This window comes from Gobius niger (genome assembly GCF_951799975.1).
Source record: "Gobius niger genome assembly, chromosome: 5".
NCBI classification, from domain to species: domain Eukaryota; kingdom Metazoa; phylum Chordata; class Actinopteri; order Gobiiformes; family Gobiidae; genus Gobius; species Gobius niger.
In genome coordinates this window covers 16,745,268-16,769,589 of record NC_136856.1, presented here as the reverse complement: position 1 = coordinate 16,769,589, position 24,322 = coordinate 16,745,268, and the positions used below count along the sequence as shown (strand labels likewise).

The 24,322-nt window shown below is 42.0% G+C and overlaps 3 protein-coding genes across 4 annotated transcripts in view; all 3 read right to left on the bottom strand.

Moving 5' to 3' along the window:
* Positions 1-825: 825 nt before the first annotated feature.
* Positions 826-3,055, bottom strand: glod5 (glyoxalase domain containing 5). Its single transcript, XM_079556899.1, has 4 exons — positions 2,954-3,055; positions 1,635-1,784; positions 1,066-1,221; positions 826-992 (listed from the first exon to the last, which is right to left on the bottom strand). The coding sequence occupies exons 1-4, from the start codon at positions 3,008-3,010 to the stop codon at positions 870-872; spliced, it is 486 nt and encodes a 161-aa protein (XP_079413025.1). The 5' UTR covers positions 3,011-3,055; the 3' UTR covers positions 826-869.
* Positions 3,056-3,784: 729 nt separating this feature from the next.
* rlim (ring finger protein, LIM domain interacting) lies at positions 3,785-8,349 on the bottom strand. 2 transcript variants are annotated; one of them, XM_079557351.1, is made up of 5 exons: positions 8,213-8,349; positions 6,718-6,926; positions 6,103-6,207; positions 5,895-6,016; positions 3,785-5,807 (listed from the first exon to the last, which is right to left on the bottom strand). In XM_079557351.1, exons 2-5 carry the CDS (start codon positions 6,884-6,886, stop codon positions 4,386-4,388), a joined length of 1,818 nt encoding a protein of 605 aa, XP_079413477.1. In that variant the 5' UTR covers positions 6,887-6,926; positions 8,213-8,349; the 3' UTR covers positions 3,785-4,385. The 2 variants fall into 2 exon arrangements, with proteins under 2 accessions (XP_079413477.1, XP_079413476.1); XM_079557350.1 differs by having other exon boundaries at positions 3,785-6,016.
* A 4,321-nt stretch (positions 8,350-12,670) lies between these two features.
* The window catches only part of nexmifb (neurite extension and migration factor b), a 55,666-nt gene continuing 44,014 nt past the window's right edge, over positions 12,671-24,322 (bottom strand). The window contains exons 2-3 of the mRNA XM_079557341.1: positions 21,268-21,398; positions 12,671-17,150 (exon numbers count right to left, since the gene is read on the bottom strand). Of these exons, the coding sequence (XP_079413467.1) occupies positions 13,018-17,150; positions 21,268-21,349 (4,215 nt within the window). The 5' untranslated portion in view covers positions 21,350-21,398 and the 3' untranslated portion in view covers positions 12,671-13,017. The remainder of the gene's footprint in view (positions 17,151-21,267; positions 21,399-24,322) is intronic.

Sequence of the window (24,322 nt, the reverse complement as noted above, 5' to 3'; positions counted from 1 at the left end):
TCCATTTTCTTCTGCTTTATCCGGAGCCGGGTCGCGGAGGCAGCAGTCTGAGCAGAGATGCCCAGGCTTCCCGATCCATGCACACCTCCTCCAGCTGTTCTGGGGGGACCCGAGGCGACATCTTGCCAGCTCGGAGACATAGTCCATCCAGCGTGTCCTGGGTCCTCCACAAGGCCTCCCAATAGGACATGCTCACCTCAGCTGGCTCCTCTTGACGTGAAGGAGCAGCGACACTACTCTGAGCTCCTCCGGGGTGACTGAGCTCCTAGCCCTGTCTCTAAGGAAACTGCGAAGGAAACTCATTTTGGCCGCTTGTATCTGCGATCTCTTCCTTTCGGTCATTACACATGACCAAAGGTGAGGGTAGGAACATAGATCGACGGGCAAATTAAGAGCTTTGCACCAATTAATTTTGCTCTTTGGACCAAAGTCAACCCGCACATTCCCTCTCCTACCTCCCTACGGGGAGACGTCTGCGGAGCTTAGAACGCAGAAATCTCATTTGTGAGACCATTTTTATCCTCAGGCGGTGAGACTCATGAACATTAACCTAAAGGAGAGCTGAGGTTTTGGCGTTATATTGCTGGAATGCTTTGTTTGTTTGCATTATATACATGTTTTTATATGTAGAATCGTTTTCTAGTTCAGCGGAGAGAGTGCCAGGGCAAAACACTTTTAATTGCTTTGGGAACATTGTACTTGACACATATAATAAATAAACTTGAACTTGGAAGAGAGCGAGCTCCTCTGTGATCAACCCTTTAGCAGAAATACAAAATATCATAGACATTAATTCACTAAAATAATATTTATTTTATTTTGCATTCATTTTAAGCAGGGAAGCCCAAACATTTGACTTGAATATTTGTTCAATGATTGTAGTTTGACACCTCAATGAGATTGTCATCAGGATCTCTAAAGTAAACAGAGGTAATTGGGCCCATCGCTCCACTCCTTTCAACTGGACCTTCTTCAATTTTAACTCCACAACCCTACAAGTCATAAGACACACATAAAAATCTGACACTACATTAGGAGAAAACATAACATTAGCAGGCATAATACTTTTAAGTGTGTGGCCACAGTTGTCAAAGGGGTTTTAGTGATGAGACAAAGATCCGCAGAGCCTGAAGTTGGATGCTTGGCTTTAGGCTCAAACTCTTGGCCCAGCTGATGGAGGTTAAACTTCTGTTGTCCAAATCCTAAAGCCTTTCGGTTACCCTGCATAATGGCAGAAAAATACAGCGCATGAAAGCTACATAATCCAAGAGGGTTTGAAAGCAGCTGATGGAGAGTCACGTGGGTAGTGGAGCTCCACTTCTCCACGTGTAACGGCGTCACCTCACTTTGGTAAACTTCACTATCCTTAAGGTTAGGTTTAGGGTTAGTTTGGATTCGTTTATTTATTTATTTATTATTATTATTATTAATTGTATTTTTTTTACATTAAAGCATATATACATTATGTATATTATAGTTTGGATTAGTTTGATCGTTGTCCTGTGGAGGTGACGTAGGCTATACTTTCCTGTGAAGTGGAGCTCGACTGATCATGTGCCCCTCCATCTGCTGCATCCAGACCCTTCTCAGCCACACCGCTTTTACGAATAATAGCCCGGGATGGTGTTACATACCTTAAAAGTTATCACTTCCATTCCAAGAACAGAGGAGTAAAACTGGATGGTGTCAGGCACACTTTTCACAGTGAGCACCAAATGGTCGAGATGGCTCACTTCGACAGGACAGCTTCCCTTGCCAGCACTGCGACTTTGAATAAAGGCCTGCTGTTTGGAGTCAAGCAAATACAGTCCCGATCAAAATGTTAAGACCCCCCATCATCATCAGGTATAGCGGCGTGCCATGAGTCATGAGTTTCACATTTTAGGTTGTAGGCTATTAGAGAAATAAATTAACTTTCCGAGTTGCATAGTTGGATCTTATCAAGGTTCCAAGTAGAACTTCATTATTATGACACAAGAAATGGCAGTGAGACAAAACATTATTTTTTTTGAAAACAACAAACAAACGTGCCGTTTTGCCGTTGATCAAAAGTTTCGGATCACATTGCCTTTTCAATTGCCAAATCTGTGCAAAAAGTGGCTTCAGTGTGATTTTCTGTCAGGTATTCACACTGTCATGACGTTTTGAACGTGTTCTGGTTGTTGAGCTGCATAAGTAGCAGGGCCTCTTGTCGCGTGCCATCGCTGCTGAGGTGGGCTCATGGTGGGCTGCAGTAAGACAGACATTTTGAATTGGCAAGTCTATAAAATTGGACAACAGTTTCAGACAGTAGATGTCCTTCGTGAGGTTGTCTTCACAACTTGAAGAAATGTTCCCATCATTGATCACCTGGAAACGCTTGCATCAAGCATGCCGCAACAAACTACTTATCATCAATGATGGTGGAGCTACTCATTGAGTTAATGTTTGCAACTTTGATTTCGTTTGTTTGTTTTGGGATTTTTATTTTTTTCATAAAATGTCCATTTAAAAAGAAATTGTCTCACTCCCAATTTCTTCTCGTTGCAAATTGAAGTTCTAACATTGTGAAGATTCAACAATGCAAAATTTGAATTTTTGCCATCTTTCCACTGGTTTTAAACTTCGGGATTAGGCCCATCTATGGGCCCATCATAAAAGATTTAAATTGTGTGGAGAGCAGCGTAGCCTTGTGGCCAATAGGTAGTATAACAAGGTAAAGCAGTATACAAAAAAACCTCGTTAGGTCGTGACTACAGGATCTTTACAGATACACACCTAAGGTCTACATGTATTATGTATTCATTTAACACCCTTGCAGCTCACTTGATAGTCGTCACGTGATCACAAATAACCCAACAATCACGCAGGTAACTTAAACTGGTCAATCCCCATGACACCCTCACTCTTCATTTTCCTCGTATGCAATCGGGTTTCTGTGTTTCGATTAAAACAATTAAAGGACGTTACTTACTTTTAAAAAGCATCTCTGAAAAAGGCACAAACGAGTCGCCACTTTCACAGGCGTCATGATCGCCTCGCTGTCCGTCACGAACACTTCCTTGTTTAGACCTAATACATCCATGGCCACTAGTGGTACCAGCTGGGTTGGCAAGTTGTTACGTTATTGACAACAAAATATTTACATGGTTTTATTTATTATATGGGAACCCAGTTTACACATTATGCAGGGCGGGTCGAACAAAGACAATCTTGGCATAAGAAGATTTTTATATTTTGCATCATTCAGGGGTTAATAAAGTTAATCGGTCACCTAAGGTGTCAATGAATAAGACAGATGAACTTGGCTGAAACTGCTGAAAAACGTTTTATTCGCTCGTGTTTGCCTATTAACATTAGCAGTGCTTTTCAGAACATCAAAAAATAAACGTCATTATCAGCTCTAAAAACTGTTATTCCTTACGATTTTAACAGGTGGCAAACACTTGAACAAAACACAAAAAATATGATCTGGTGCAAGAGTCCATATTTTCACTTCCGCGCACGCACACACACAGACAGACACACAGACAGACACACACACACACACACAGACAGACACACACACACACACACACACACACACACACACACACACACACACACACTTTGACTAAAGGATTGATGCTCAGCCTTCAGTCATCTACAGCAATCATGTAGCCTACATTAAATTTTGTTTTCATGTTACTGATTGAGAAATTCCTAATTTCATGCATTTCATCAAACCAATGAAATGTAATTTGATCACATTTGGAAAACAAACAATAACAATTTTGTTCAATGTGTTTAATAGCACGTACATCATAAATTTGAGTGAACAAAGGAAAGTACATAACTGTAAAATACCGTAAATAAAACACATCTTCTATATGAGAACCTTTATATTTATGACAAAAATTACTTCTGTTATTATTATAAAATAATCAAGGCCCATTAGTAAATTATGTGTATCTCATCCAAAACCAATTCATGGGTTCCCAAATTATTTTATAAGCATATTTACAGCTAATACTTTGAACAATACCAACATTCACCTTAAATAAGGCGTTTAAGGGAAAAATATAAAAAGCAGACAGAAAGCCTCAACACATAAACCTCACAGATCCTGTGTGATTTGTCTGCCTGTGCAGGTGACTTCTGAGGTGCATTGCTGCTTGGTTACTACAAGTTGATTTAGAGACAGCATGCGTATCTTGAGATTAGATGAGAGTTATATTATTAAATGTCTTGTAGAGCGCAGCAAGTGCCATGTTGCAAAAACACCCCAAACCAAATTGTATTACTACATTATAATAAACGCCTAAAGGTAAGATAGAAACTTCAAAACTGATAACACTTCTTTAAAGCCTCTGATGGAGGTTGGATACTACATAATTTAATTTGAGATTCAAAGACTCATCCTAAACTTAAACCACACTTTCTCGATTAGCAGATACTAGGACAGCTCTGCGGCAAATGGGACAAGTGGAGTTTTCAGACAGCCAACGATCAATGCAGTGAACATGATACTCATGAGAGCAGGGCAGCTTTCGGAGCTTATTGCCTTCAGCATATTCTGTTATGCAAACACTGCAAGTTTTCAGGGCATCACTTTCTCCAAAATTGCGCATGGAGAGGTTATCTATTTGTTCTTTGGTAAGTCCTTGGGGTTGGTCTTCGTCATCATCATTTAGAAGGAAAAAGTGGGCAAGCCGGAGGAAAGGAAGAGAACTAGGCTCCTCAAAACTGATTGGGGGCCTTGATCTTGGTCTGCCACCAGCAGCCGGTGGAGCATCGCCTTCATCGGAGTTTCCCTCAACTGTCTGTGCTCCGGCCCCTCCCGGAGCAGACTGCAGGTCACCATCAGTGGCAGCAGGAGCCCCAGTACTGGGCGCCTCACCATTGTTGAGAGCAGATTCAGCCACATCTGAAGGAGTGTTGGTGCCACGATTTGAATCTGAGGACTCAGAGTCAGAATCCATGAGGTAGCCAAGTTCCCCAAAACCGGTCATAATTTGCCGGATCATAGACTGAAGTGCCATCGATGTAGCTTCTCCTAAACCTGCATCAGAGATGCGCCTGATAGGGATGCGAATGGTGCTAACATAAGTCCTCACACCAGCACGCTCAGAGCGTGAGAAAGTCCGGCGGAAGCCACCACGCTCGCTTTCATAAAGAAAGGTATTGTTAGAGTTCTGAGAGCGGGAGCGAGTACGACTTGCAATGCTGTCTCTTTGGCGGTACTCTCCGGGACGCACACGCCGCACCTGGAGATCAAGCATGATAGTGGGAGGGCGGCGGCCAGCTGCACTCCCATCCCCTGCAGCAGCCTCCCCATCCTGAGACTCAGGGGGCTCAGTGACAGGCTCTGCCGAAGCCTGCGGCGGCTGAACATTTTCTTCAGGAGGAGTCTGTCTGGCAGAAATGTGTTGTCGAGTCCGGGAACTGCCCTCCGCTTGAGGGATAGGTGGATTAATATGGGCAGAATTTGAGTTTTGGGAGCTAGGGGGATTATGTAGAGTTGGAAGAACGTATGGCAACTCAAGAGTGAGAGGTGAGCGACTTCTAGCTGTTCGAGCCCTTGTTCTGCGGGGCTCAGGACTGCGACTGCGGGGTCTTCTATGTCCTCTGCGTGGAGATGGCGATAACGGAGGTTGTACTACTGGTTCGTTGGGTGATGAGGGTGATTCTTGGAGAATATCTTGAGGAACTTCTTCAGGTTCAGGTTCTGGTTCTGGTTCCACGATTACAGCCAACTCCTCCACCACTGGTTCTTCTACGACATCCGTCTCCATTGGTGCTGGAGGATCCGCATTTTCCACTACCTCTTCACGACCCTCTGGAGTGACCTGCTCACCATCCACAGCCAAGTTACGGTTTACACTGATTTCCAGACTGAAGCGAAAGTCGCCACTGTTTGGATTGGTTTGACTTACAGCTCGCCAGGACTGATTCCCACGATGACCAGTCCTTGTAGTGTTGCCTGTGCGCCTCACAGTGTTCAGCCAATCTAAAAGGCTATCTCCATTAACAGGCTCCTCTGCGTTCTCTGGTGGGTCTGCAAACACGACAAATATTATCATCAATAGTGGCATAAATAGTATAACACTATAACTGCATGAGCAGACAACATATTAACCTTACCAGCGACATCTTCTCCTGTCTGTGAACTTGTAGCATTATTCTGTTGTTCTGGCCCATCTTTTATTTGCTGAAGTCTACTGATCAGCTCATCTTCGGTTAGCTCCCCTAAAACATACAGCATTATCTTTAAATTCTTAATTGAGTTTAACAAGGACATAATACAAAAGAGGAAAAAAAAAATCTGAAAAAGAATCTTGATGATGAAAAACATTAACAACTGATGTATGTTGATCAGTATGTTTGGGTTGCAAATAGCCAAATAAATCTTTGAGCTGAACACAGTAACAGGACAATACTGAAAACCTCCACACTTACCAGGGCATGCCACAGTCCGTTCAATGCCCTCTCCCTGCAGGATGCTCCGCTAAAGGACGCTCCACTTACATTTTTCCTCCTACTCTCCTGGGACAGAAACGGATTGGACGCTTCAGTTGCCCATTGTGAGCTGCATGCCGAGCATTTTTATAAATTACATTAACAACAGCTAACTAATCTTAAATGCTTTTGACCTCGTAAAGGTGACATAGTTTTTGTAGGAGGGGTTACACATAATTTACAGCTGTAATATTTTTTACTAAAACTATATAAAAAAATGTGTCGAGTATGTTTATATACCTGGATTCCCCAGGAGATTATTGTCTCTCATAAGTCGGTAGTCCTCATCACTGAGATTATTTACAAACTGGTAAAAGGCTTCTTCTCTGTCCAGGCGGTCGAGCTGACTTCTCCGTTGAGACTCCGTTTGGTCACTGCCACTTGGATCCGTGCTGTCTGATCCTTCCATTGATGCAAAAGCGGACAGCGCTTGAGAGAAAATTCTACAGCTGTAAGAAAAGGTGACCGTTAATAATAAGCCTATGAATGCTGGAAGATTCACAATTCATTGAGAAAGCTGACTGAGGTGCTGTTCAGTGACACATTTACATAGCTTGATTGAACACTTAATTTTGAATACGTAAAAATAGGATTTTTTAGTGAAAGGAACAACAGATGGTAAAAGGAGTTGGTTGAAGTCAAGACTTATCTACTCCTACATATAGTAGGGGTGATAATGTTAAGTAAATTTATGATTCATGCAGCCACAGTGAGGAACATTGTTCTGCCCTCAACGTTGTGGGTTCAAGTCCTGGCTCTGAATGTCTCCCCCTTTCACCCTGAATTGCCCAGTCCAGTAAAGCCTACAGGCCAAAAAGATTTTCAGACAAAACAGTTTTAAAAACACGGTTGTGCAGACTGTGGAGAATATATTATCACCTTCTTCTAGTTATTTTTTTTTTTTTTACATTAACACAAACCAAAAAAGCAAAGAATACAAATAGAAAACACATTTTACTGTGAGATTTTAGAATATGAGGGGCCACTAAAGACCCGTGAGAAGAGAAACACTCCTAATTCTAATATTATTGAGGTCTTAACTGCTGGGCTTGCAGTTAAAAAATAAAAAATAAACAGGATAATTGTGTCGTCTGCAGACTGTTTAGGGGTTAAACAACTACAGCCAGTTTAAATTGAGATGTCGCTCAATTTTGCAGGATTTATTACGTGAGACGACAAATCAGAAGCTAACTTAAATGCTGAACAATTTTAGAATCCGGAAAGTAAAGGAAAAGAGCTAAGTAGTATAGCAGGAGGGGTTAAGCAGATATCATTAGCAACGTTAATCTAAACTGCTAGGGCGCATTTGAAAAACACCGCCTAGTTAAAATGGATCGTGCATCCTAACAATTAAAGCTAAATTAAATGTGACAAATGATACTCGCGTAACTGTCTATGGCAAATTTCTAAAAGCTAGCTACCATCCATTTTATCAGATTAGCTACAGTTAGCAACGCGAATAATGCTGCCACCGAACACACTATATGCGTCAACTGTAGCATCTTTCCTTGCACTACAGACACTTCGTTTTTTTGTTGTGATAAGGTAGTACGTTTATTTATAAATAGAAAATATACATCACACATATAAAATGGGTTAGCATTACCGCAGGCTAACAAGGCAAGCGACGTCAAGAAATGACGTTCACCGAGTAAACATTCCAAAATTACCATCGCCAAGTAAAGAGTTAAGAAAAAAATGTTTGAACACACACAAATGTGGTCGAATACTGTACCGGTCTTATGCTGTTTGGATCACGATGTTTGTTAAACTACTCTATACAAAAGCGTAACTGTTTGTCTAAGTACGATTGGTTTCCATTTTCTTTCTTTAGGAAACGGGACCATGGATGCAGTCTTCCGGATAGTACGTTACATCATTACACCCTGTGTTTAAACTTGCAGGCACCAGCAATTCACTCGCCTTACGATGAAATGTGATCCTCGTCTTATAAACGCATAAACGGTGATTTAGAAATAAAATAAACAATCGGCACTAGATTACAATGTGTCTATGTACCTCCGGTCAAAGAAAACAAAAACAAGATGTTGCTTGTAGGGCATTTACTCTAGGACGTCTAGAATTGACAACAACAAAAAATGGTGATACAAGATATTCCAGTTTGTGTTTGTTGTGCAGTAACTAACCTTAGCATCATATATCCTACATTATATAAGTGGACTTGATGTTTGAAACATACAGCCAGCAAAAAATATTTTGTATAGAGCCTGGAAGACTAAACCCCGGGTTTAATAATTGTTGTTTTCAGCTGCGCCGTTCTCGGCTGTTCTTAGCTGTAGCGTCACGTTGCGGTACTGCGTGCAACTGCGTATACACAGGGTTTTAAATGAAAGTGAATGTTCTTTGTTTATTCCAGTTTCCTTCTATCAAACGCAATACGAATAACCCCGCCCCCTACTGTCATTAGGAGCGGCCACTCGCTCTTTCGTGTTGAATGCATGGAACTATTATTTATTAGCCTACATGATACATCGATGTTTGCACGTAAGATATTGTTGAAACCACAGGCCCAATACAGTTGACACCTCCCCTGTAACCAATATTCGGCTAAAACAAGAAAACCGCCATTCAATTGTGTTTTAATCTATTTGGATGTAAATATAAAGAAGAAAAAACAAGATGAAGATGACGAGATGTCAAGAGCAAGTCAAATAGGCCATATATCAGTTAATAACTTACAGTCAAGTGTAGAAAAATTATAATCTCACTATCTAAAACAAACTAAACAAGAGCTTATTTGTCTATAGCCATAGGCTTACCCTTTTCCCTTCCCAAATTGTTGTGTAGGCCAATACTCACTGTTTTAGTAAGAGGACAAAAATAATGGTCCTTTAAGCTTTTTTCTTCCTGAGGGGGGAAAAAAAGTGGATATAATTGTTTTGGAAATTTGAGCAGTGTCCAAGCAACTGGGATCTTTAATAACCACAGGTGAATCTGCACTAGACATTCTGTATATGCCTATAATTTGCTAGCGCCCTAGTATGGGTGACTAAATAGCCGAACAAAAACAATATTAATACCACCTGACAATTTTAGAGGCATATATCACAAGATCTGTTTATGGTGTGAGACAGTCTCTCCAGCTCCAATTAAGCATGCCAGAATGAGTTGCAGTGCGGACCACAGCAGCCCGCTCTGAGTTATGGATGAGCAGTCACTCTGGTGATGCCTGACCCTGAGTGCTAATTAGATATGACATTAAAATAACATGAGCTGAAGCTAGACTTGAACAGAAATCAAAATGCCTTTCATTGAAGGGTTTCAATATAATTAACAGAAAGGCAGGCAAGTTGGGGAAAAAAATGCCACTTGTACTTTCACATAATTTTGAGGTCAAGCAAGAAGTGTTTATGTGTACATGATCTGAAGAAAATCCTAAAAATATGTATATAGTTTTGTTGGAGCTGTGAGCTCTGAAATTATTTTAATCAAATAGACCCTATATGCAATTGTCCTAAGTAAAGACTAACAATATTAGTGTGAAATGTAACTATTAATATTAATTAAACAATAATGTTGAACTAGCACTACTTTATGCTCAGAACAGAGGGGAAAAAATAAATACAGACCAACTCTCTTCGGAAAGCAGCATTCAAAATCTTATTTTAATTCGTATATTTACTCCATAAACATTATTACAAAACTCAGCAAGTTACCAATATTACATTATCACCATACAGGCTTGATCACAAATATTTAAAACCTTTGCAACAGTTACAACAAAACAAAAACAAAAATAATACTCAAATAATTTACATGAAAATCTATAAAACAGCAAATTGTTCACAAATTATATTTTTGAAGTTTTCATTTTTTCTTGCTTATTTGTGTTTTGCACAGTAACACAACACTCCCACAACAAGATCATGGTCTTAATACAAAACTCCCAACAAAATGTAAATATTTCTAGTTTTCTGTTGATACTCTCATATTTTGGTTTTTAAAACCAGAAACTTGTCGCTGTAATATCCTTTCCATTGCCCAGAGGCGCATAAAAGGTTACTCACACACACAAATACTTCACAGCACTTTCTAAGAAAAATATACACTTACAAAATATGTTACAAATTGGCACACAAAAAATATACAAGATTTTGTAGTGTCAAGAGTTCATTAAGATTCCTTCAGGTAACAACTCTAGACATTATATATAAAGCTCAGTAATCTTTTAATGGAAACAGAAAAGTAATTTCCAATGTCAAAGAATCATGAAGTGAAAACATCCAACAAAACAGTTTAATATACATTCATAAAGAGGGTTAGGTACCTATATATTTTGCATTTCTTTTTTGTCAACTCTGGGAAACAAAAGATGAAAACAGAACAAAAGAGGCTTTCTTAGCACCATTAACATGAGGCAGCTCAACAGTGGCACATTTTATAACAATAAAAAGAAAAACAAGATCCAAAACAACTATGAACTCAGAGAAGTACATTCAATTTGACAATAGGCAGACATGAGAGAAGGCAGACTAAATGGGCAGGCAACCCGTGTGGAGCTTCCCAACAGCAGCTTGTCTTGGTCCTAACCCTGATACACTAGAGAACTCAAACTAATGATATGGCAAAGAGGATAGAGAAGTGATTCAATCTTGCAAAGTGCAAGCGTCAACTAATGTCAGTTGTGCAGTAGGATTACCATACCGAGTCTGAATAGGTTTGTCCAGTAATCTTCAATATCAAAAAACAAAAAAACTGGGCCTTTAAGACTGCATGTGTGAATATAATTATAGAGTTGGTTAGTTTAGATATCTTTAAAGACATTCAAGAATAAAATTGTTTATTCATTTCCTTTATAAAATCTCAACATAATAGTTTTCATTTGACCATTACTGGGCAGTAATGCAGTAAATGGTTATGTTTAGGGCCATATGACTGATTTTGTTTTACTTGTGGCAACAAACATTCTGCCAAAATACTGTATCACATAAAACATGAAAGTTATGCTTTGCTGTAACCATTTGATTTGGACATAATAAAAGAAAAATGGACTAACGGCAAATGAAACATTAATAATGATACATGTATGTAAAAAAAATAAGGATATCAGTGTGGAGTTATGTTAAAACATGCTTTCCTTCATATACAAGAGTACTGATGCCAACCTACTGCTTTCACATTCACATTTCTTTTAACTGCAAAATGTTATGTCTTATGCCCATACACTACTGAGCTGTGCACAATCTCTACTTGTAAGAAACTGCCTTGAATTTACTGTACAAAACAGCTTTTGAGCGAGGCGCAGCCCCGACTGTAGACTATTTTCTTGCTTGTACCCTCAGACATCTGCTCGACTTGGTCCAAAAAAGCCTTTTGCTTCAGTGCAGATCCTCCCTTTTCTTTTGTTGATGCTTCTCAGTGCCAGGCGATGTTGAGGTAAATTTAATTTGGCAAACAAAGTGGGGAATTGAGGAAAATTTATAGTCTTTCTGATTTGGTTTAGTAAGTGGCAGAGTACCACTGCTAGCTGTTGGTGCCTTTCAACACAGAAGAGGTGAAGTGTCCCAAATAAAATACTCCTGTCTTTATAAGGATCTCCATCCCGAGCAGCCAATATTCCAGTGGATAGAAAAGAGAGGAACAGCCAATATTCACACATATATAAGAGGTCATTTACACAGCATTGTTACTTTTGGCACATTGATTTTAAGATTATAATAATCTTTTTTTGCAAATATTGCATGTCCCTGTACAACAACATTGACAAAAATACTCTGAGGGTGGAGCTTTTATGAATTTGCAAGGCGTAAAAATGTAAATTTAACCAGTCCTCTAAACTCCAGAGGAAAAAACAACAACTCTTGAAAAAAGAACAAAAGTCATTCCAACTTTGAGGGTAAAATACATAGGTCTGATATGTCGTCAATACAAAATGGTCCCATCTTGTGTTTTCAAGATGTCTTGGGCTTAATAATGGCTCATTTGTGGTAGGTTTCCCTCTTGAAATGAGCCAGGCAGTGTATGAAGGACAGCAACAACAGGACATCCATATTCTGCATACAAAAACAGATGGGGAGGGGGTGCGTAGATGTCACTTAATGCATTTGTGTAAATAGCTACATCTTTAGGGAAAAGGGAGGGGGAATACAGAATTCAGGGGAGCTAGTTCTGCTGAGAAAATACCAAAACAAAGTTTCTCCAAAAAAGGCGACAAAACTGTTATCAAGGCTTATTCTTGTTTTGTTTTTTTTTCCTTTTCAGACAAAATTAAAACAAACGACTATAGGAACAAACAAAGCAGAAACAACAAAAGCAAGAAAAAATGCAGCCATGGTCGTTTCAAATCTCAATCAAGCTCGACACAATCACTCGATAGGTAGTTTGCAAAGTACAAGAAAGTTTTTCATGCAGATATTAATTTCTTCTTCAGGGGGTCAAAGGAAGTGGGAGTAGTCAGGGGAAGGAAACGTAGTCATGCAGCTCTGTCATAGCGCCGGTGAAGGTATGCATTGGGAGGGAGTTTGAGCAGGTACTGAAGGGAGAGTGAGAAAGGGTGCGACAGCCGCTGATAAGAAAATATTACCTCAGTTTCTCAAAAGAGGTCATCAGTGCTATGTCCTTATTTGGGTCTCTATCAGCTCGTTTCCCCTTCAGCGTCTCAATGCGAGGGAACTTTGCACTGGTTTTGTGGCGGTACAGTTTTTTGTGTGCGGGACCAGGGTTAATAAAGTTGGGTTTGTCAAACATGTTGCAGCCGAGAGCGAGCTGAGGGAAAAGGGGGTGGGACGGGTTGAACTTGGCCTGGTTTTTGCCCCCTTTGCCCCCAGCCTTTCTACCTCGACCAGCCCCTGCAAGCATTGCTCCCTTCTTCTTCAGGTCCGCCTCGGTGCCAGCCAGGATCTTGAGTGTTTTGAGGTTGAGACTGTTGGCCTCAGAGGGCATGCAGGCTTCGGACATGGGATTCCACAGTGGCTCTATGGAGGCCATCATGAACCTCTGGACCTCCGCCATCCCAGAAACGATGTTTGATAGGATATTGGATGGCTCCTCGAACTCCCTCTGGTCATCCCCCACCAGACTGTTGCTCTCGGACCAGCCTGTCCCAGACCAGTCCCCAGTGCTGCTACTGTCTGTCAGGCCTGCACCCTCTGCCTGGTTCTTTGCGGCCTTACCTTCTAGCATGGCCTTTATCTTTTTAGTGGAGCGTGAGTTCTGTTTAGATGTTTTGACTTTTTCAGACTTAGGAGCTCTGGGGGTGCGGGCTTTCTTTGGGCTCTGTCCTGCAGGCTGCTTGTGATTACATTTTTTCTTTGACTTTATACTTTTGGCACCGGTCTGTTCATCGAATTCTTCATCTGGCATCTCTTTCTTATCCAGGTCCAGGACATCCTGACTGTTGAAGTTGTGCAGAGAGAACTGCCTGTCCTCTGCTGGAAAGGTGTTTGTAGTGTGCTCTTGTTGCTGCATAACTTCACAGTTCCACTTTACATCTCTATTACAGTCCATATTAATGTCATTTACATCTTGATAATCTCCACCATTTCCAGTCATTTTCAGTTCTCTGCCTACCACCTGGGGGGATAGGTTTGGGGTCTCAGGAGGGGACAGCTCGGACAGTGATGAGTGTCTAAACTTGTCAGGGGTGAAGTTGGAGATATCCAGCAGGTCTGAGGACTCCCTGAGAGGGGTAAGAGCATTCACACTTTGCTGAATCACCACTTTAGGACTGCAGTGAGCTAAGAAAGTGTCTCGGCCCTCCTCCTCCTGCTCACGTTCACAGGACTTGAGGCTCAGGGAGCTGTAATTGCTGGAGGAGGCTGACAGAGAGCCCACTGAGTCATAGCTGATGAGCCTGCCATTGTCTGTACACAGAGAGCCTCTCTGGTGTTGCACCTGGCCCTCAACGCAGCCTGACTGACACACTTGCAGATCTGCCCCAGGCAGCAAGCCAGCCTCAGTCAGGTAGCTCTTGTCATAAACCAGCCTGTCAGCCTGCGGGCTCAGCTGGGTGTAGTTAGACACTGGCAGGCTGTCATTCAGTGGCACAGCAGCGGGGAAGTTGTTGGGTAAGATTGGCGTCTCAGGGGTCTCGGGCCCAAAGCTATGGCTATGACTAGCACAGAGCTGTGGGTGCCACACAGGGGTAAAGCTGGAGCAGTTCTGTGGAGACTGCTGGAGCTCAGACTCAGAGGGAGGGGACAGGACACAGCTCTGAGCAAGCTGCAGAGTAGAGAACTGCTTCTCCTCCAAGGACAGCCCCAGAGGATACTGCTGCCTGGAGGGCTGCTGGGGGAAATAGGGGAGGCTGGCAGTGGCAGAGGAGTCTGTAGCATCTAACAGGGTCTGCAGGTAGCCCCCTGGAATGACAGGGACACCCGCCTCTACCTCCTCTGTAGAAGGGGCTTTGTCAGAGGAGCACGAGGATGACACAAAAGGGAATTTCTCCTCATCAGATGTGTGAACTGTGCTACTGTTATCAGGAAAATGGGGTTTGACTGTTGCTGAGCTCTTTGCTACCTCCAGCTCAGCAGTGGGCTGCTCTATCTGTGCCCCTACAGCACAGGCATCCAATACATTTGTCATGCTCCTCCCCTCCTCTCCTGCCTTTTTCAGCTTCTGGCTCCTCAGCCTTGCTTCGCTTTTGAATTTTCTTATCCTGATTGTTTTATTTCCTCCCAATCGCCTCCCCTCTCTCTCCTCCATCTCCTGGGAGCGGCTCTTGGCTGTGACTGTGTATGTGATAGGGTTTGTGTCTATTGTGGCTGTGAGGTCTGGGGCTGCAATTATTCCCAGTGCCAGTGTGGGGGTGACTCCTCCCTGGCCCTGATCAGAGAGACAGGAGCCCTGTGCAGTTACTGATTGCTCCACAGCATGAATCCTCTGAACCTTAAGCCTGTTTGCTATCTTGTATTTCCTTTTGAGATGACTAGCATTAAAAAGACGATGATGGCGTCCATTTAGATGAAAACCACATTGTTGTTTATCTTTGCCAGCCAGCTTAAGCTGTTCCTGTCTCTCCCTTTGCTTCTGCTGCCAGAAATCCTTCAGAGGAGCCTGTGTCTTATATTTGTTTACCGTGTCTGCATCTAAGCTCACAGTAGCTACAGGGTCCAGCTTGCCCAGCTTCACTGACATGAGCCTCTCTCCCTTAAACCTGTTAATTATGATGTACTTAATCACAACAGGAGGCTCTTTACGACAGGATTTCCGTCGCTTCTTGGGACACCAGTCTACATCCTCCTCCTCTTTCTGACCTGCAAGACCTTTCTCCTTTTTCTCTGCATTTTTCTCACTTTCCAGTGAGTCAACATCATATAGGTAATCATCACTGTACCTAACCTTTCTCTTGGAGCGTAAGCCATAATTAAGAGGGTTGGATGGGCAAAGAAAACTTGTTGAGTGACCCTTTTTATATTTCCCTTCATGCAGCGTATCAGAGGAAGAGCCAGTGCATGAGCTGTCGTCACTGAACTCCCCTGACTCCTCCGTAGAGTTGAAGTCCATTAGGTAAGTCACTTTGGGAGTGGACATGGGTGACCCCTGGGAGCCATCAAGAGGGCTCCTGCCACTGCAGTCCCCAAGCTTGGCTTCCTGTCCCGTCTCCAGTATTAGTTCATCACCTTTAGGCTCATCAACATTCCTCCTCAGAACAGCTGCAGCCTCTTCTTTTTTGGCACAGTTGGCCAGGACACTAGGGAAAAAGTTAAACTGTGTCTCCTCTTGGAGCACATTTGTTTTTTCCCTCATATTATCCTGGAAAGACTCGTAACGAATCTTCAGAGAACAAACATCACTGCTTAAAGTAGAGTCATCATCTTCATCATCAAAGAGATTGTCAACATCTTCCTCAGAGAAAAGATTGACAGACAGTTCATTTTTTGAACAAAGGTCGAGCAATTCCATTTTGCTCTCGCTAATAAAGGACTCAAAATAGCCCCAGTCCTGGCCCGCATTGGCCAGGAGAACCTCCTCTCCGCTCACTTTGTCTAACAACAGTCCTTCGTAAAGGTTCTTAGCCGTTGCCTCATCCTCTGGGTCGTCACAGTCCTCTGTTGTTTTATTTCCATCTGCCCTTTTGCCCTCACCTGAGGCCTTAGGCAGAGGGAAGTTAAGTAGCTGGTCAGAGAGGAGCTGTTCTCCGTAGTGACTCACTGCCTCCCCCGCATGGCTCAGGCACTGAATGTTGATGTTGTTTATGTCTGAAAAGTCCTCTCGGCTCACATCGCCTATCCTCAGCACTGTGTCTGTGTCGGGGCCTGTAGTTTGCTCGTGAGGGGGGTCACCTATCGGAGCAGGGTCAGTGGCGTCGCGTGTTTCAATGAAGCAGCCCATGCAGGTGCGCTCCGGCTGCAGCAGACACTCCTCTGTGAGAGCAGGAGCAGCTCCAGGCTCCATCATGACAGCTGACATAGGAAGGGTAGCAGGTAGAGGGACTTTACTTTCCTGGGACTGTCCTGACAGGCCCCAGGAGCTGAGAGCAGCTGTGGAGGGAGGAGTGGGGTGAAGGTGGGGGGTTACACTTGGAGCGTCATGAGTGGAGGGACGGGAGGGGGTTGCCGTCAGGCCCAGGGGCAGGGGGTGGGGCAGGGAGGCTGCAGTCCTCTGGTGCGCTGGAGCCCCTTGTGAAGTAGCAGGTGGAGATGTGGATGGAGGGAGTGCAGCAGCATCAACAAGTCCGCACAGACTCAGATCACCACTCTGCTCACATACCCCTGCAGAAAAACACACACATTTCACAGTTTTAGAAAAGAGCTTTCACAAATGTCAAACTTAAATTCCATTGTCTCTGTTCTGGAATTATACTGACATTTCTTCAACACTGCTCAAAACATTTAGCGACAATTAACCCACTTTCACTCAAAATGTCATTTTAAGATGCCAACTTCAGATGGTAATTATTCTGGTTCGGTTTTAAGTTTAGTGGTTTTAGCAATGCCAGGTTGTAAAATGATTAGACTCATTAAAAGACAGCCAATGCTATCTCACTATTTGACAAATAAAAAGAGCATTTTGAAGTGTATGCGGACACATTTATTTGGTAGCCTGTTTCATATTGTGACAGTCGATACATAAGTAAAAAAAAAAAAAACCCTCATATCCAAGAAACCCGCATATAAATATATAAGTATAGAAACCATGGCTGAAACGGAGAAATAGAATCAAAGTAATTATGTACAGGTCAAATGTGACAATATCTTAATCAGTGAAAGATGTGCAACAATCAAAACCCACAGAAGCCGGCTGTAGCAGCAGGCTGATAGCTTTGTTTGCTCTGCATAATTAGATGACAGCAGCCGAGGCAGGTACGTTACACATGGGACACGGCAGGCCCATATGTTGGAGACTGTATCACCGATATTATCTACACCTGCCGTCTCATACACTTTCAACAACCTGCTACTGCCGTACACTGTTCTGGCGGAACAAAACTGTAATCTGAAACATAATTACGATGTGAGGGAAATGTGCAATTCAATATTTATTAAAAACGCTTTTTGTGATCCAAAAAACGAATTTCCTTGTTATATGGATGCCATTTGGGATTATTGATCATTCAAAACATCAAATATTCAGTTTTGAATTCCTAATTGAAAAAGTTCTACTCAGACACAAGGATATATCTATTGATAAAGTCTGTGCTAAAATGGAAAAATATTAAACCAAGACTAAAACGAGATTTAAAAAAAATTTAATTTAGAAAATCTTGGCCAAATCAGTTCCAAATCTCGGTTTAATCTGTGAACTAAATTCCACTGTGGTAAAATTGAGCATTTGCTGAAAACCCTCACTGATTTTATGGTCTACAAACAAGTTCCCAGAAAACAACAACAACAACAACGGCAACCCGTGGCATGCATCTGTGCCACAGCCATCTCTAATAAAGGATCCCTCTGGAGAAATAGATCTGTTTTTGCTCTTAGTCAGAAAACTGTTAGCAGCGAGTTGTCAGTGGCTCCAGGAGCATCACAGTGAGGAAGCAGCTCTCTCAGTCTATGAGCCCAAATGACCTCCAGCGAAAGCGTGTTAGTGGCACATGTTCAGTGCGAGAGGAGAGGCATGAGGAGACCACACTGAAACACAAAATGATCTGGCTATCACGGACATGTTCACATCTGAATAACAAAGTTGGGTAGTGTGATGAATTTAAGTAGAACTCATCTGTCAAATAATTGTTTTTAAGTAGCTGTTTTTATTTTGCCAGAGTAGCTCATGAGCAGGGAAATGTTGGAGACCCCTCAAGTAGAGAAATACTTAATTAACTAATACTTGTGTATTTACGTATATTCTCTATCTCTTGTATTTCTATTATATCAAACACATTTGAAAAGCCTTCTCTGTTACTTATTACTGAAGCAGTTTACTTACTACCTACTTTTATTTCCACATAAACCTTGCATTAGACTTAAACAGAAAGTAGAAAGGCACAAGAGAAAAATAACTTATGAAAACTGGAATAAAATGTGATTTGGCATGTCACCTGGAAAAAAAAAAGAGGCATGGCACTAATACTCACACATTCAAAGTTGAAATTTCTGCAAAGCAAGGTTTTTTTTTTTTTTTTACAGGTTTCACTGGTGTCTAAGGTCTGCGCCGTGCATGGGCTTGTGAGCACGCACGGTGTTGGGACAGAAAGAGCGAGTATTGGCTCGGGGGTATAGTGTTATGGAGAGGCCATCTGTCTCCAGCTGGACCATTAGCTCCTCAGCTGTTCTGAAACTGCCACAGATCAGGCAGACAGATCAGGCAGGTATACGCACACATGCGCCCTTACAGTCATGACAAATCCAACTTGACATCAGAGGTCAGAGGTCATCCGCAACCTCAGATACACTTAAATAGCATTTGAGTGCCATGCCAAGTTTTCATACTATACCGCTATTGCAGTATGAGTGGAACAAGGGTAATATCGACTACTGTATCAATAGGGTACAAAAAACTATCCTCTTATATCAGAAAGGTCAAGTGTATTGACTTTGCTCTGTATTTGTATTTACCTTTAATGTAACTATGTACAATGGTATGCTTTATACAGTAGCACCATAGCCTACAGTACCTATCACATTTTTTTTTTTACATTTGTGCGGCCCTACAATCAACCGAAACTAAGTTGGCAAAGCTTCACAATAAACAGTCACGAAATTGCTGCCAAATTTTAATTTCTCACTTGCATAAAAATCACAGCTCGTCTCGTGTTCAAAGCCTCACACATCAATATGACACAGTTGTAGCGGTGTGTGTACGAGGAGCCCTCTTGGTTGGACTAGACCGGAGCCTGGATGTGACACCGCGAGCATGCCCAGTCTCCTACTAGCATATGGAGGGACCCCGGCTGCTGGCAGGTGCTGCTGATCTTCTGGTGATGCCAGGACCCTGCCAAACGCTGCCATGCTAGACAGCCCAAGCGCTGCCAAACCAGACCAGACTAGACTGGACCAGTTAGCAGTCTGAGGTCCTTTCTGAGCTCTCTCTCTCTGTTTCAACTGCAGTTTGTGTGCTCTGCAGTGCGTCAGGTAGAGCTATGTGAGTAAAGTAACAAGAACATGAGACTAGCAGCGACAGTGTCTCCTTAAATATGGGAAATTTGTATTCTTCCATCTTCCAATTGCACAATTACCTTTCAGGGTTTATCTAACAAACATTTTTTTACTATCTGTACTTTGCTATGTATTAAGAGCTGCTGTGACAACTACATTTCCCAGCTGTGGAATCAATAAAGTCTGAACTGAGAGAACTCTTTGGTAAGACTGCATGTACTTACTGCACGTACTGTAACAGAAAAAAACAATATAAATAAAAGTTATGTGCGTTGGTTATATGTATTGCAGCACCTGCATTCTCGTATGTTTGTAAACTCACAAATATTAAGCAAAAACATTTGCTTAATAAAAATACAAATGCTCTCTCCTCTGGTTGTATGCATCAATGGGCTGGGAGGATATTTCTTTACCTTTTTGTTTTGTGCCCCATTTCATTTCATTCAGTCACACATTTTAAGCTCATGATATTTTTCTTTTCCTAACTCATCCTTGTTATAAGCTTTAACGTCTATTAGCTGTCGCGTTAGCTGCCACAGAGCTCAGGCACCTCGGGCATTTGCTGTCCTGACCGCAGATGTGCTTGCTATTGCTCTGTCTTCATATGACATTTTGTGAATGGTGGGGGGAAATCAATCCGGCCAGCACAGGATGTTCATAATAAGTGGTGAGTAAGTGCACCATGATTCATGGCTGGTCTCCTCGGAGAACTGGCCTATTGCTGCTCAATAGAGCAGCCTTCACCTCTGATACTGCTTTTTATACATTTACTCTCTCTTCTTTTATTATCATCCCCTGTCTCTTTCTTTCCGCAGGCTGCTGTTTGATTGTCACAGTGAGGACTGCCTACTGAGCATGACCACAGCTCGAATGAGATAAATCTTATCCAGAGATTATAGATGGAAACTAGACACATGTACTATTCTTCTCAACAACTGTGGCATCAACAGAAACCAACTGTAAAGTGGGAGGATTCAGGTAATAAAGCATTGAAGGGATGTCACACTTAAAAGTCAAGAGATACATCCAAAGTGACAATAGCAATAGGTCTGAAAGATTTTCTTTTTTGTCTTCATTTTTCTTTTTAAAAGTAGTCATGCATTTCACGTCCTTGATAATCTTTTTCAAGAGCTTAAACCTGAAGATAAAACATTAATTAAAAGTTCTGCCATGAGTTCTATTGCTATTTATCTTTCAAAGCACGGGCTGACAGAGCATTTAATATGAACTGTAATTTCACCCAGTGTTATTTTAGTATAATCCTTTGTATGTGCTACAGAAAAGGGGTTTTTACCTGTGATTTGTGCAGAGTTAGCAGTCTGGGGTTTGGACGTCTTCACGATCAATGTGAGACTGCTGTCTGTTAACACATCCATCAATACAGGCTGGAGCTGCTCTTCCTACGCATCATTTTGACTGTTTCACCTGTTGAAGGCAGAGGGAGAAGAAGTTAACACATTATTAATATCCACTGTCCAGATATAACAAGTGGATGGTGGTCATAATGTAGTTTGTTATAACTGCTGGACAATATGCAAAAAGAGAAAAAAAAACTGGCACCACTGAATCAAAACTTATTCACCTCTAATTCCGTAATGCTGTGGAGTTTGCACGTTCTCCCTGTGCTCCAGTTTCCCTAAGCAACACAAAACGTGCACAATAGGCTAATCCTCCAGCCTAGGAACTCCTGACCATGAACCAACAGCTCACAATTTGTAGACGGATCCCAGACACCTGCACTGTGGTCAACCACTGCCCCCAGTGGCACTGATAACGCATAGGACACATTCAAATAACTTTTTTACTTTTTGCTTTTTTTGGATCAAACCTTATATGTGCACAGACCAAAGACATCCACTTTCATCTGCTAATTGTTGCAAATGACATATCTGCATCTTAGGATCAACTGAAACTTTACCGAGCATCTGCATAATGAGATCTCTATAGCAACTGTAGGTTACAATGCCCTATTTTAAGCTTCGTTACACATTTATAGCACGTGTTGCTAACCTGTGCAAACCTCACATAGGTGGCTCCAAGCTATTGTTTGTTGTAATTAAATAATGCCATTCAGCTGTAGCGTCAAGAAAATAACTCAAACATCGACGAACTTTATTAATAACGAGTAATTAATAATGAGGTATTTCAAGTTCTGCAATTTACGAGAAAAGTGTTAATACAACAATGGAGACAGCCTTGCATGCCCTTGTTTAACCTGGGTTTACTGTCGAGCGCTCGTTCACACAGGCTTGGGGACTGCCACAATGAGTAACGTGGTTTGTGACCCCCTGTGGCCCTGGATTAGGACACATATGGCTTTATAAACAGACTTGTGCTTGGCCTCTAGGTTACCTACTGTATATTGTTTTCTCTTCGTCCTGTCCTCAGCTCCTTCTCAGGGAGGGGTTGGTGGAGCCGAGAGATGACAAACGAGGCAGGGAGGGGATCTAATAACCTGAGCTTGTGTCGCGGAAAAGGGTGAGCAGCGAGGAGATTAAGACAGACAATAAGACAAAGGTAGCGCAACTCACTATACCAAACATCTGCTGTTCTTTCATGCCATTTCCTTGTAAATGTCATTAGCTGCTCACTGACCGCAGAGCAGAGCTACCTGACGGGCACCCCGCTTTAGGTTACACTGGCACACGCGGTCGGATCAGTGGGTAATTACCTTATGAGGCGTTAGATGTGCTCATGTGTGCAGCAGGTACAAGAGGCCTGTAGCGCCAAAGCCCTAATCTCCACCTGAGCTTCACCCCAACACGGACACGCTGAGAGAGACGGCTATGAGGTCACAGGAGCAAAAGGAATCTTTTTCTTTTGAACATGCAATGATCAGACTGTCTCCAACAAAGTAGAGCTTGGGATTGTGCCGCCACTGCCGCAAAGAATTTTGGGGATAGTGGCACAAACATATACAAAACCAATTGGTTTTAAAATGTAAAACACTGATGCATGTCAAAATAAATATATTATATATATATATATATATATATGTATATATAAATATATAACACGTTTTAAAATCATTAGTTTTTACACTAAAACTGGAAAGTTGATGCTTCCATTTGGAATGAAAATCATGGACGTGCACACCCCATACTGTATGTCACAGCACTCTGTACAGCACTAAAGAAAGACGAGATAACTGGACATCTCACAAAAAAGCACAAATAAGATATTCCAAAACATTTCTTTGGCCCCGACAAACATATAAAATCACATCCCAATGTTCTCTCCGACAAAGCCGGTTGAATTTAGTTTAGTTCCTCCTGACCCAAGTGACCCAGATGAGTCCTGTTATTTATTTATTTTTCCGAAATACAAGATTCCTCTCACTGGGGCAGCCCATTAAATCTTGCTGCTGAGCGGTGCATGTCCACACAGCAGCAGTGATGGTCAGACTACAGAGGGCCAAAACCTCAGCGGCCAGAGCTGCCAGTGCATCCCAGATTGTTTACGGCCAAATGTATGTGTGCTGAACAGAAGCCCCAGGGCTGCGTATCCACAGCATCAGCATCCACGGGCATCAACGGTGCATCTGCTGCATCCCACACCCGAGAGAGAATCAAAACTCCTGACTGCCAGCCACCGCTGATACTTCAAAATGTATTTAATTCACACAACATTATAGATATATTTTCTCCCAAGTCTTTACACACACACATATAGAGAACAAAAAATAGTATATGTCCTGTATTCAAGTTACAAGGGCATCAGTCCAGAGATTGAGGAACAACCTTCAGTGTAATGTATTATAAAAATTTTAAAAAGTCATTCAGCACTGTTTTCCATGACAACAAAATACAACCATTGCCAGCAGATAATACAAGAGCCCGTTCTCTACTGCAAAGAATGAAGCCGTTTGAATAAGACTAAAAGCAATAACTACTGTGAAGTTGGATGTAGTGGGCAATATAAATTGTTGTGAAAGCAATTTGAAGCCTGGAAGTATCAGAACGAGACCAATAAAGATCGATAAAGACATTATAAAATCACAAAAAGATACACAACAAACAAAAAGCATTTCAAGTAAATCTGTGAGGTCATTTACAGAGAAGGGTGATGGCTGATGGAACAAAGTGATGTTGTATGGACTTTAAAAATAGTAGGGAGCTTTTCCTTGATCAACACTACTTGACATTGATGAAGCTTACCATGAGTGGATGAATAATTAACCTAACTGTAATTCTGTGCACATAGCACTGAGACCTTGCATTGTTAATTTAAAGTAAAAGTGACTCTTTATCCCCCACCTCTGACTGATTGTACTGATCTCGATTCGTGTGTGCATCATTGTTCCTTCACAGAGGGCACAAGCATTCATATCCGCTTGAGAAAACCACTGT